This window comes from Loxodonta africana, chromosome 4, assembly GCF_030014295.1.
Source record: "Loxodonta africana isolate mLoxAfr1 chromosome 4, mLoxAfr1.hap2, whole genome shotgun sequence".
Classification (NCBI taxonomy): domain Eukaryota; kingdom Metazoa; phylum Chordata; class Mammalia; order Proboscidea; family Elephantidae; genus Loxodonta; species Loxodonta africana.
This window is the reverse complement of record NC_087345.1, coordinates 13,347,796-13,360,756: the sequence shown is the minus strand read 5'-3', so window position 1 is coordinate 13,360,756 and position 12,961 is coordinate 13,347,796. Positions and strand designations below refer to the sequence as shown.

General features: G+C 38.3%; 1 protein-coding gene across 1 annotated transcript in view; it reads right to left on the bottom strand.

The window, feature by feature from the left end:
* Positions 1-12,961, bottom strand: part of ENTHD1 (ENTH domain containing 1) — a 156,065-nt gene that overhangs the window by 20,498 nt on the left and 122,606 nt on the right. The window contains exon 5 of the mRNA XM_003419825.3: positions 574-969. Within this exon, the coding sequence (XP_003419873.1) occupies positions 574-969 (396 nt within the window). The remainder of the gene's footprint in view (positions 1-573; positions 970-12,961) is intronic.

The following is a 12,961-nucleotide window of genomic DNA, read 5'->3' as shown; positions in this document are numbered from 1 at the left end:
ATTAACTTTAAAGAAGAAACAGCCTAACATAGAATCTCAACTGACTTTTTCCTTTGTCATCTAGTCTATAAAATATAGCAACCTTCTTAATGTTTTATAAAAAAAGAAAAGGGAAAGAAATCCTCCCCTTTTTTGTAATGGTACACAGCACTTTAAAAAGAGGTGTGTTATGTATATATAAAAAAAATTTTTTTTACAGACACATATATACACACATATACATGATAACTTTTTCATATAGTCTCTTAATAACTAACCTAAATATCAAACAGGAAGCGTTTATTTAATACCAGTTCCTTCTAATTTGGTCTGCTCCTAAATTGCTCACAACTCGTGGTAATGCATTCAACGAGGCACTTGTAACCCACGATGATGAATTGTCTATTAGCCCTTTAATAAAATCAAATAATAAAATTAGCCCAACTAACAAGTACCTCTTCAGCATGTGCATTTCAACACTGCCTGATAGAAAGTGAAAGGAGGGACCAAAGGAAGGAGACAGGAAGCAGAGAAAAGAGAAAGAAGAATGCTCCAAAAGAGTTGTTTTATTATTATTTTTTTACGTAGACTCACCCCATGTGGTTAAGGGCTGGAGGTCTTCATTATCCACCTGAGCCATGCTTGATGGGGTTGGCTTCCGAGAGTCCTTATTGATTATAGTCTCCCTTACGGGGTCAAATGTCTTGAATGAGGGAGAGACATAGAGTGTCTCTACAGAGGCTTGGTTATAAAAAGTAGAATCTGACTTTGATATTCTTAAATCAGGGCTGATGAACTCTTCTTTACTTGACGACTGAAATGCTGGTAGAGTTGTCAATGCTTCAAAACTTTTTGCAGCTGACTGCTTTTCTAGAGGCGTGTGCAAGGGCTTTCCTACGACAGTATTTGTAATAGTACTGTCTGATTTCTTGTCCAAGCTCACATTTGTCTGCAGAGATGGGCTTTTTTCCGAGGGAGTGGGGATAGCACCTGTAAAATAACAAGGAAGAACTGAAATAAAACTAAAATACTCTATTTCAAATCCACTGTAATTTTAATAAATAAGTTTTTTTTTTTAATGCTATTACAGGATTCTCCCCTATCTAGTCTTTCCTATTTTCTTACTCTGTTTCTCTTCTGCCTATTTAAAGTGTACCCAAGCTATAACTGAGACATTAGTCATTTGGTGGCTGCCTTCTCCCTCTCCCATCACTGAAGCACAAGGCAAGGAACACTTCAAATAACTTGTCTTTAAATATTTCTCCCTTCACCCACTTATTTGTCTCTGAAATCACTGTATTTTTAGCATTTTTAAACTTTCATATTTTACAAGATTAACTAAATACGTCACAACATACTGGTCTATCCTTACAGAACCCCCAGCTACAGAAAAGCCTTTCACCCCTGAAATAAAGAATGTCTTCTTGCCCCCAGTGTCTACACAAGGCACGTTAAAGAAAATCACTACTTTAGGTGGAAAAAAAAATTTTTTTTTAAGTAGCAGCATAATTTTAATAAATCTTTTTTCTATGTGGGAGAAAAGGAACAATCTTTCAGAGCTGTTCTGACAATTACTAAAATGTAAGTTCCATTAGGTCAGTGATCTTTCTCCATTTTATTTATTAACATTGCCAAAGTTCCTAGTACAGTGCCTGGAATACATACGACAAGCAATATTTATTATAAATAGAAGGAAACTGAAAGAATTTTAAGGAATTGGAATTTAAGGTGGGCCTGATCTAGGAATATCTATTGGATCTATGAATTGTGGCCCTGGTTGAAATTTCTAAATACACATTGTTATCAAAACTCTAAATGCTAGGGATTGCTCTTAATGAATTTGATTATGAAAAGAAAGAGAAAATATTTTTAAGAGACAAAGGCCATAAAATTAGAAGCATAACTAGGCAAGAGAGGGCAAAGGAAGAAGATTATATCATTTGAAGCTCCCTGAAGGGAAGACGAGGAAGGAATTGTGTAATTCGCTATCAGGTGTTTATATATTAGAATGTACATCATAATGTACCTCATAATGGACATTTATGTCCTATCGTCACCTTTTTCAGATTCTGAGTTATTAAAGAAAAGCAAATTTTCTTTGACACTAAGAATCTTCCTTTCCTTTTTCATTCACTGTTGGACACAAGCCTGGGCCAAAAAGCTGCTGGTATACCACAGAATTGGACAATTCAAGAAACTTGTATTGCTACCTTCAGGAATTTCATTTTTTCCCAACCTTCTCATCTCCAAACTTTATCTTCTAAATCTCAATTCAAGTATTACTTTCTCCATAAACTGTTCCCTGACTCTTTTCTCTCCTCACCCTATCCTATTGTCTAACTTACATATTGTTTGTAAGACTTTATCTCATGTATTACAAGTCTGGCCCCCTACTTGATAACAGGCTCCACAACAGTAGTCCCTGATTATGAATTATCTTTGTATCCCAGCACCTAGAACGATGTCATTCTCATGTAGAGAATATAATCAATAAATACTTGTTGAATGGAAGGATAAACTGAAGCTAAAGGATAAAGAAAAACAAATGCCTTTGTTTTTCCAAATTGAATATAGTTTAGCTATTTTTTTACTTGATAATGCTTAAAGGAAACAAAACTGTTGGAGGAAAATAACCCATTGCTGTGAGTTGCCATGAGTCACTTTGAGGACTACGATGCACCTGACCGAAGCCATGGTATTTTCAATCACCTCATATGCATGCGGAAGTTGGACAATGAAAAAGGAAGACCGAAGAAGAATTGATGCCTTTGAATTGTGGTGCTGGCGAAGAATACTGAGTATACCATGGACTGACAGAAGAACAAGCAAATCTGTCTTGGAAGAAGTACAGCCAGGATGCTCCTTACAAGAAAGGATGGTGAGACTTTGTCTTACATACTTTGGACATGTTATGAAGAGGGTCCGGTCCCTGGAGAAAGACATCATGCTTGGTAAAGTACGGGTTTAGGATATTCCAAACAAAGTGCATGTGTACCTCACCATATTTACATGAAAGCTTCCTTAAAAGTGCATTTCAGTCAAAGATTTTCCCACTGACTTTCCCTATACATATGGGAAGATCAGAAAAAAAGTCTTGTTCTATATGTAATAAAACCATCTTAAAATTTAGCAACATGTAAACTAAGATGAAGAATGACAATGACTCTCTAGTGAAAATATTCATAGTAATACTCAATCTAAATCTCAAAATTGGGATATATAAAGTCATTGGTATAGCTATTATTTTAAAGCTTAGGACAAATGTTTAAAATTACAAAAAAAAAAAAAAAAAAACCTCTAAAATTCAATGAAATGAACCTGTCTGAGGTCATCCTGTTTCTATCAACCCCCTTTCCCAGTAGCCCAGGAAGAATAGAATGTGATCTTCTGGTTTTTTAACCTTAAAAAAAGAAACAAAAACTGGTAACTTTTATAATAAATACTATGATCTAAAAGAGAAACCATGATGACACATCAAAATTAATGATTAAAATGAATAGTACATTATTTAAAGGAGAAAATATTTACTTAAACAGAAAGCTAAGGAGGTCTGAGCATTTTAGAAAGCAAATTGTACTGAGTTTCTCTGCCATCAGCCTTGCTCTACCCCTCCTCATTCTGTGCAACATGCCCAACCAATCCTCTTCAATTCAATCGCCAGTTTCTTTATCGTTCATATTTAAAAAATCCTTCAAAACCTCCCTCTTATTTCAAGGACAAAGTCTAAATTCCTTGGATTTTAAAGGGTCTCCATTGCTTATTTTCTATCATTTAAAACAAAACAAAAAAAACAAGCCTATTTTTTAGGCACTGTGCTTTTGCATACAGTAGGTTGGCCATCAAGTCAATTCCAACTGATAGTGATCCTAGAGGATGAGGAGAACTGCTCCATAGAGCTTCCAAGGCTGTAATCTTTCCAGAAGTACACTGCCACATCTTTCTCCCATGGAGCAGCTCGTGTCTTCAAACCATCAAGCTTTCATTTAGCAGCCAAGCACTTTAACCACTGCACCACCAGGGCTCCTTTGTCTACCTTTACGCAACAGGAAACTAACCTTCGATCAAGCCAGTCTCTTCCTTACTCATACGTCCCGTATTCATTCAGGTCCCTCTATCTTCATTATCCATGTTCACTAGGTCTCTTTATTGCCATTGATTTTTTTCACCCTGCACTCCAACAAGGCACACCCTGTACAATTCCCCGCCTGTTTAAATTCTACCAATTTCTCAAGGCCCGTGTCAAATAATTATCACTTCTGCAAGCTATTTCCAATCATTCTTATCAATCCAGACGAATCCTCCTCTTCTCTGAAATCATACTGCGTTCATTTCTGTACACTCATGCTTTTGCCTAATTATACGCTGTATAATGCCTGTCACACATCACATTAAATTACTGCATTCGAACTTTATGGCCTCCGGTGTGCTTTTGCACAGAGTAGGTATGCAAAAATTTGTTAAATTTAATAGTTTCTGAATTTGTAAATTATCTAATATGAATTTTATATGCTGATTTTGTGTACAACAATGTATATTGTAGATATGTGACGACTAAAAGTGAAAACAATCCCTCAGCAAATACTTGTTGAGTACCTACTGTTTGCAGTGGCCTGTATTAGACTCTGGAGATGTATATATGTGGAAGTCATTGAATTCAAGATCAAGTGTGCCATATACCTACACATATGTGCACATACATGTATATAAATATGTACATAAATATAATACACACATATATACATGTTCACCATAAATATATACACTCAAGTATATGCATGATGAACACATACAAATAACTAATAGTACAAGCTACCTGTTTAATTTTACAATGTCTAGAGGCTATAGTTTCTCAATAAATGATTTTTTGAATGAATGGGAAAAAAATGAATGAACAGAAAGAATACATTTGTATAAAACAGAAAACCGAACATGTTTAATTTTGGTTCTCCCCAAGGTGGACTCTAAGAAAAGGATGCAGGTAGTTGATCTGGTCAGTTATCTAAGAAGTAAAGTGAAGGAGGAGGAAAGATGAAGTAAAGAACAGACAGAAACCAATACAAAGTATATTAATGAGCAGATTACCAATGTGGGCAAATGAGGCTCAATCCTGCTGGGGAACATGCCTCAGAATTGCCCTTTCAAGGATGGGAAGGTGGAATATTTAATCCCTGACTCCTGCCTTCACTGATTGAAGGTTGCCCCTGGAGATATTAAATCCCTGGCACCAGGTTGAACAAATCTCAGGGCTGCGGAGAAATCTCTGACGTAGAGAAGGAAAGAGAAATAGGCACTTGAGGTGGTGAAATCCCAGGGTATACAGGAACTGGCCACCAAGACTGCAGTTGTACTTAAAGGTAGGCCAAGGGGATATGGAACGGGGGCATCAATAGCATCTGCTACAAGACATATTTGCTTATTCCCCTCTTTTCCAAAAACCCGCTGAAATTACAGAAGTGGAGTAAAAAGGTATAAATCTACAAATAGAACAGAAGACAACAAAAGATGTAAGACATCAACAAATGTTTATAAAAGGAAAGGCTCATGGAGGGATAGAGGAAGCAAAACCCTAAATGCTGCAAATGGGAAAGCCAATGAAAAGTAAACCAATTTTCACCACAGAACCTCAGAAATTTTAGGAATTGGAGGATCAAGTACCTAGGAAGGCTGGGGACTTTACGGCTCCTTATTTTGGGGAGAGGGTCTTTATTTGTACAGAAGATAGCTGCAAATTGTTAGGCAGAAAAAGAGACTTATCTGTTGTTTGGATGCTCAGATACATGTAGAAGAGTGTGTATGAACATTGAGACTTCCAGAGACTAAGTGACTTGCTCAGAACCACACAAAGATTAAAGGGCAGAACTAGGACCAGAATCCGAAAAATCTCGTTGCCATAGAATAGATTCATAGCAACCCTATAGGACAGAGTAAAACTGCCCTATAGGGTTTCCTAGGCTCTAATTTTTACGGAAGCAGACTCCCACATCTTTCTCCCACAGAACAGCCAGTGACTTCGAACTCCCAATCTTTTGGTTAGCAGCCAAGTGCTTTAACCACTGAGCAACCAGGGGTTCTTATAGGACTAGAACCCAGGATCCTTGAATCCTAAGCCAATGCTTTTACTAGGGGAATAAAGGAAGGAACAAAAACATATGGTGAAATCAGCTGTACCAAATGTTTCTTTACCAACAATTTTTCTGATGTATTGTTGTTAGGTGCCACTGAGTTGGTTCCGACTCATAGCGACCCTGTGTACAACAGAACAAAACACTGCCTGGTCCTGCACCATCCTCATGATCGTCGTTATGCTTCAGCCCATTGTCGCAGCCACTGTGTCAATCCATTTCATCAAGGGTCTTCCTCTTTTTCTACTTTACCAAGCATGATGTCCTTCTCCAGAGACTAGTCCCTCTTGACACCATGTCCAAAGTATGTGAGATGAAGTCTCATCATCCTTGCTTCTAAGGAGCATTCTGGCTGTACTTCTTCCAAGACAGATTTGTTCCTTCTTTTGGCAGTCCATGGTATATTTAGTATTCTTTACCAACACCACTATTAAAAGCTGTCAACTCTTCTTTGGTCTTCCTTACTCATTAGGTATATGTGCTCATAATTGTGAAGTGAATGAATTTTACCTCGGGGTCACTCCATTTGTCCCTGGTGCTGCTTGTAGGGATGCAGGACCATGTGAATGGGGATTGAGTTGACTACAGAGTTAGCCTAAGTATCTGTGCCTGTTTATCTTTCCCAGGAAGAGGTCTTGGGGAAGAGGGAAATTCTCTGAATTCCACCAAAAAGGCAGAGGAGTGCAGAGTGAATTAATTTGGTTGGCTTGCTTTATCTGGTTTCTCATTTTCTTTCAATTTAAACCTGAACTTCAAACAGCTTTGTTCTCAAGTTTTCATCCAGCAGTCTCCTGGATGGAAAGCCCAGTACTAAATTATGAGACTCTGCCCAGTTTTCTTTATCATACAGAGCTTTTCACTTGTTTAATGCAATCTGGGACCTTGAGACGTCAGTCATATGAATGACGGTTTGATTATTCTTGATAGTTATCCTTTAGGAAGAAGCTTATTACCTACTATGACATGATGTGGCAAATTTAAATACAGACTATCACTAAAATATCTGAAGTAAGGAGGAAAACAAAACAAAACACTTCCATACTTTGAGCCTAAAGGACAAAAAAGAACAGCTCTCCTGTTAAAGGCACTAAGGATTTTTTTTTCTTTTTTTTTTTTTTTGACAGTTTGGAGAAAATGATGACATCTGTTGAAAGAGAACTTCAGATTTAATTTGGAGTTAAGAGGCTTTGCCTGAAGATAGGTATATTCCACACTAGTACCTTTATTTTTTCATTTTTTAATAATTCTGCCTTGTTTCAAGTACTATAATCATTGTGTACTATTTTATATGCCATGATATTATAAATCTCATAATGAGTGTTATATTCCAACAGAGCTAACTCTGCAATCAGTTCTCTTGTTGGTCTGATACATGGTATCCAAACACAGCTACAAAGCCCAGAGCTGGCAAGCGTGACAAAAGATGGATGCCAAAATATGTCTTTCCTTAGTTTAAAATGTGTAACTGAAGGAGCTCCTACTTTAGTAATTATGTTAATCAGAGGAAGTAGGGTCTGAAGATAATAAGGCCATTTTGCTAAGAGGCCATAGTTTCAAATTATTAACACAGAAGAGTGATTTGAATTGCTCATTAATATACTATTTTAAAGTAGACAAGCCAACAATTTTAAATGGATAGTGAGACTTAAATATGCTTACATGAATGTATTAATATATTTTTTTCTTACTATATATTGCATGAAACTCCAAATAATCATATATTAGGATATCTATAATATATAATCTCTCTCCCCCACATGCCTGTCAGTTTGTCGTACTGTGGGAGCTTGTGTGTTGCTGTGATGCTGAAAGCTATGCTATTGGTATTCAAATACCAGCAAGGTCACCCATGGTCAGCTGAGCTTCCAGACTAAGACTAGGAAGAAGACCCGGCAGTCTACTTCTGAAAAAAATTAGCCAGGAACAACCTTATGAATAGCACCAGAACATTGTCTGATATGGTGCTGGAAGATGAGCCCTCCAGGTTGGAAGGCACTCAAAAGACGACTGGGCAAGAGCTGCCTCCTCAAAGTAGAGTCCACCTGAATGATGTGGATGGAGTCAAGCTTTCAGGACCTTCATTTCCTGATCCGGCATGACTCAAAATGAGAAGAAACAGCTGTGAACATCCATTAATAATCGGATCCTAGAATGTACAAAGTTTGAATCAAGTAAAATTGAAAATCATCAAAAATGAAATGGAATGCATAAACATCAATATCCCAGGCATTAGTGAGCTGAAATGGACTGGTATTGGCCGTTCTGAATTGGTTAATCATATGGTCTACTACGCCGGGAATGACAACTTGAAGAGGAACGGTGTTTCATTCATCGTCAAAAAGAACATTTCCAGATCTATTCTGAAGTACAACGCTGTCAGTGATAGGATAATATCCCTACACCTACAAAGAGGACCAGTTATTACAACTATTACTCAAATTTATGCACCAATCACAAAGGCCAAAGATGAGGAAACTGAAGATTTTTACCAACTTTTGCAGTCTGAAATTAATTGAACATGCAATGAGAATGCACTGATAATTACTGGTGATTGGAATGCGGAAGTTGGAAACAAAGAAGGACCAGTAGTTGGAAAATGTGGTCTTGCTGATAGAAATGATGCTGGAGACTGCAAGGTTGAATTTTGCAAGGCCAACAACTTCTTCATTGCAAATACCTTTTTTCACCAACATAAACAGTGACTATACACATGGACCTTGCCAGATGGAATACACAAGAATCAAATCGACTGGATCTGTGGAAAGAGATGATGGAAAAGCTCAATATCATCAGTCAGAACAACGCCAGGGGCTAACTGCGGAACAGACCATCACTTGCTTGAGTATATCCCACCTGAATTTAGAGACCACCTCAAGAATAGATTTGACGTGTTGAACACTAATGATCGAAGACCAGACGAGTTGTAGAATGACATCAAGGACATCGCACATTAAGAAAGCAAGAGGTCATTAAAAAGACAGGAAAGAAAGAAAAGACCTAACTGGATGTCAGAAGAGACTCTGAAGCTTGCTCTTGAACATCGAGTACCTAAAGAAAAAGGAAAAAATGATGAAGACAAAGAGCTAAACAGAAGATTTCAAAGGGTGGCTCAAGAAGACAAAGTAAAGTATTATGAAGACATGCGCAAAGACCAGGAGATAGGAAACCAAAAGGGAAGAACATGCTCAGCATTTCTCAAGCTGAAAGAACTGAAGAAAAAATTCAAGCCTCGAGTTGCATTACTGAAGGATTCCACAGGGAAAATATTAAATGACACAGGAAGAATTAAAAGAAGATGGAAGGAATACACAGAGTCACTATACCAAAAAGAATTGGTTAACACTCAACCATTTCAGGAGGTAACATACGATCAGGAACCGATGGTACTGAAGGAAGAAGTCCAAGTCCCACTGAAGGCACTGGCAAAAAACCAGACTCCGGGAGGTGATGGAATACCAATTGAGATGTTTCAACAAATTGATGCAGCACTGGCAGTGCCACTCCTCTATGCCAAGAAATTTGGAGGACAGCTACCTGGTCAACTGACTGGAAGAGATCCATATTTATGCCTCTTCCTAAGAAAGGTGATCCAACTGAATGGGGAAATTATCAAAGAATATCATTAATATCACATGCAAGCAAAACTTTGCCGAAGATCATTCAAAAGTGGCGGCAGCAGTATATCTACAGGGAACTGCCAAAGATTCAAGCCGGATTTAGAAGACGTGGAACCAGGGATATCATTGCTGATGTCAGATGGATCCTGGCTGAAAGCAGAGAATACCAGAAGGATGTTTACCTGTGTTTTATTGACTATGCAAAGGCATTCGACTGTGTGGATCATAACAAATTATGGATAACACTGCGAAGAATGGGAATTCCAGAACACTTAATTATGCTCATGAGGAACCTTTACATAGATTAAGAGGCAGTTGTTTGGATAGAACAAGGGGATACTGATTGGTTTAAAGTCAGGAAAGGTGTGTGTCAGGGCTGTATCCTTTCACCATACCTATTCAATCTGCATTCTGAGCAAATAATCCAAGAAGCTGGGCTATATGAAGAAGAACCGGACAACAGGATTGGAGGAAAACTCATTAATAATCTGAGTTATGGAGATGACACAACCTTGCTTGCTGAAAGTGAAAAGGATATAAAGCACTTACTGATGAAGATCAAAGACCACAGCCTTCAGTATGGATTACAACTCAACATAAAGAAAAAAAAAATCCTCACAACTGGACCAATAAGCAACATGATGAACAGAGAAAAGATTGAGGTTGTAAAAGATTTCATTTTGGGGGGGATCCACAATCAACATCCATGGAAGCAGCAGTCAAGAGGCCAAAAGACACATTGCATTGAGTAAATCGGCTGCAAAAGACCTCTTTAAAGTGTTGAAAAGCAAAGATGTCACATTGAAGATTAAGGTGCAACTGACCCAAGCCATGGGGTTTTCAATCACCTCATATGCATGTGAAAACCCGAGAAGAGTTCACACCTTTGAATTGTGGCATTGGTGAAGAATATTAAATATACCATGGACTGCCAAAAGAATGAACAAATTTTTCTTGGAAGAAGTACAACCAGAATGCTCCTTAGAATCAGAATGCCAAGACTACATCTCACATACTTTATACATGTTATCAGGAGGGATCAGTCAAAAAGATAGACTGACACAGTGGCTGCAACAATTGGCTCAAGCATAGCAACAGTTGTGAGGATGGCACAGGACCGGGCAGTGTTTCATTCTGTTGTACATAGGGTCACTATGAGTTGGAATTGACTCGACAGCACCTAACAGCAACAACATAATCTCTCTATAATCAGTGGTGTGTATGTACATGTATGTATGTGTGTGTACAGTATATATATATAGAGAGAGAGAGAGAGAAACAGCTGTAAGTTCTGGAATGTCATTTTGTCATATCTCATTGCATGCAACTATAGTATATATTATACCCGGAGCCCTGGTGGTGCAGTGGTTAAGAATTCAGGTTGCTAACCAAAAGGTCAGCAGTTCAAATCCACCAGCCGCTCCCTGGAAGCCCTATAGGGCAGTTCTACTCTGTCCTATAGGGTCATTATAAGTTGGAATCAATTCATCAGCAAAAGGTTTAGTTCTTTGGTTTTGGCATATATTATACCCAGGTATTAAAACAAGAAGACAAATTTGTAAAATGTAGCTCTGAAATATGGCAAATATATGACTTCTTTCAATATAAACTTGATAACGGTTTAATTTCTTGTAGGAAAAGAGGGATACAGACACGTGTAAAAGTGCCTTTTCTTTAAAATCTCTTCAGTGGGACAGCTGAAGACTTTCATGCCATGAAAACAAATTGTAATGAATGGATTATAAAATAAGTACAGGATGCTCATTATTAAATTTTAAACCATAGTTAAGGTTCCACCAATAATAAAAATAATCTCCTTCAATGGACTGTGATTATAAAAGCCGAAGCTGAAAACATCTTTGGGAAGCTAGTGATCATTCACTCGTTGAATGGTTTCCTGCCTTTGAGGCTACAGTGTGCATGGAATCTGTTCTCTGGCCTGTGGAGGATCTCCACGCTCTGGTGGAGCATATGCCAGGCTGAACAAGATGATCAGGCTCCTGAAGGCTCAAGTGTTTGTGACCATCAGACCAATCCTTATAATGCCAACAAAACCCTATAGGTGACTCGAAAAAAGAAAGAAAAAAAAAAAAAAACACCTTTGCCATTGAGTCGATTCTGACTCACAGCGACCCCATAGAACAGAGTAGAACTGCCCCATAGGGTTTCCAAGGAGCAGCTGGTGGATGTGAACTGCTGCCCTTTTGGTAAACAGACAAGCTCTTAACCACTGCACCACCAGACTCCAGGAGGCTTAATTCTCACACGAATTAAATACACAAAATGCTTAAAATGGTGTCTGCACACCGTAAGCACTATCTCGCTACTGGGCATTGCTATTAGGAAGAAGTGGAATTATATGAGGGTGTCTTCACCATAGCCCTGCACCAGAAGCAATGAGAAACTTCCCTCAGAAATTCCTGGGTTTATAGGCCCCAAGCATGATGGCTTACTTATAAAACAGTTAAATTTTTACCACTAATAAAAATAATCTCCCTCAATAAAACCAAACCAACCCATTGCCATCCACTCAATTCCATCTCATAGCAACCCTATAGGACAGAGCAGAACTGCCCCAGAGAGTTTCCAAGGAGCAGCTGGTGGATTCGAACCACCAACATTTTTGCTAGCAGCCAAGCTCTTAACCACTATGCCACCACGGCTCCCTCCCTCAATAGTGATAAAAATAAAAACTAAGCTTGTGCCAGTCTCTTAGGAAACCAAGAGTAAATGTGCTATGGAAAGATGACTATGAGATGAACATCTATATTTTTCAAACATTTTCCCATTAGACGCACAGAACAATAGCAAACTTTTTAGTCCTTCCCAGAGTAAAAATCACGTCTAAGACTGTGACACTGGAACAAGCCTTTAAATATTATTTAAATCATGAATTCTGACAGTGTTATTTCTCATGAAGCACAAACGTGCTGCTCTTCCAAATAAGCAAAAACGACACGTATTAAAACTTTGAATATTATTGGTGTTGTTAGGAGCCATCGAGTCCACTCTGACACATAGTGACCTTATGCACAACAGAACCAAATCCTGCCCAGTCTTGCACGGTCCTCAAAATTGTTGCTATCCTTGAGCCCGTTGTTGCAGCCACTGTGTCAATTCATATCATTGAGGACCTTCCACTTTTTTGCTGTACCTCTGTGCTTTACCCCCCACATGTCTGTCAGTTTGCCATACCATGGGGGCTTGCCTGTTTCTGTGATGCTGAAAGCTATGCCACCGGTA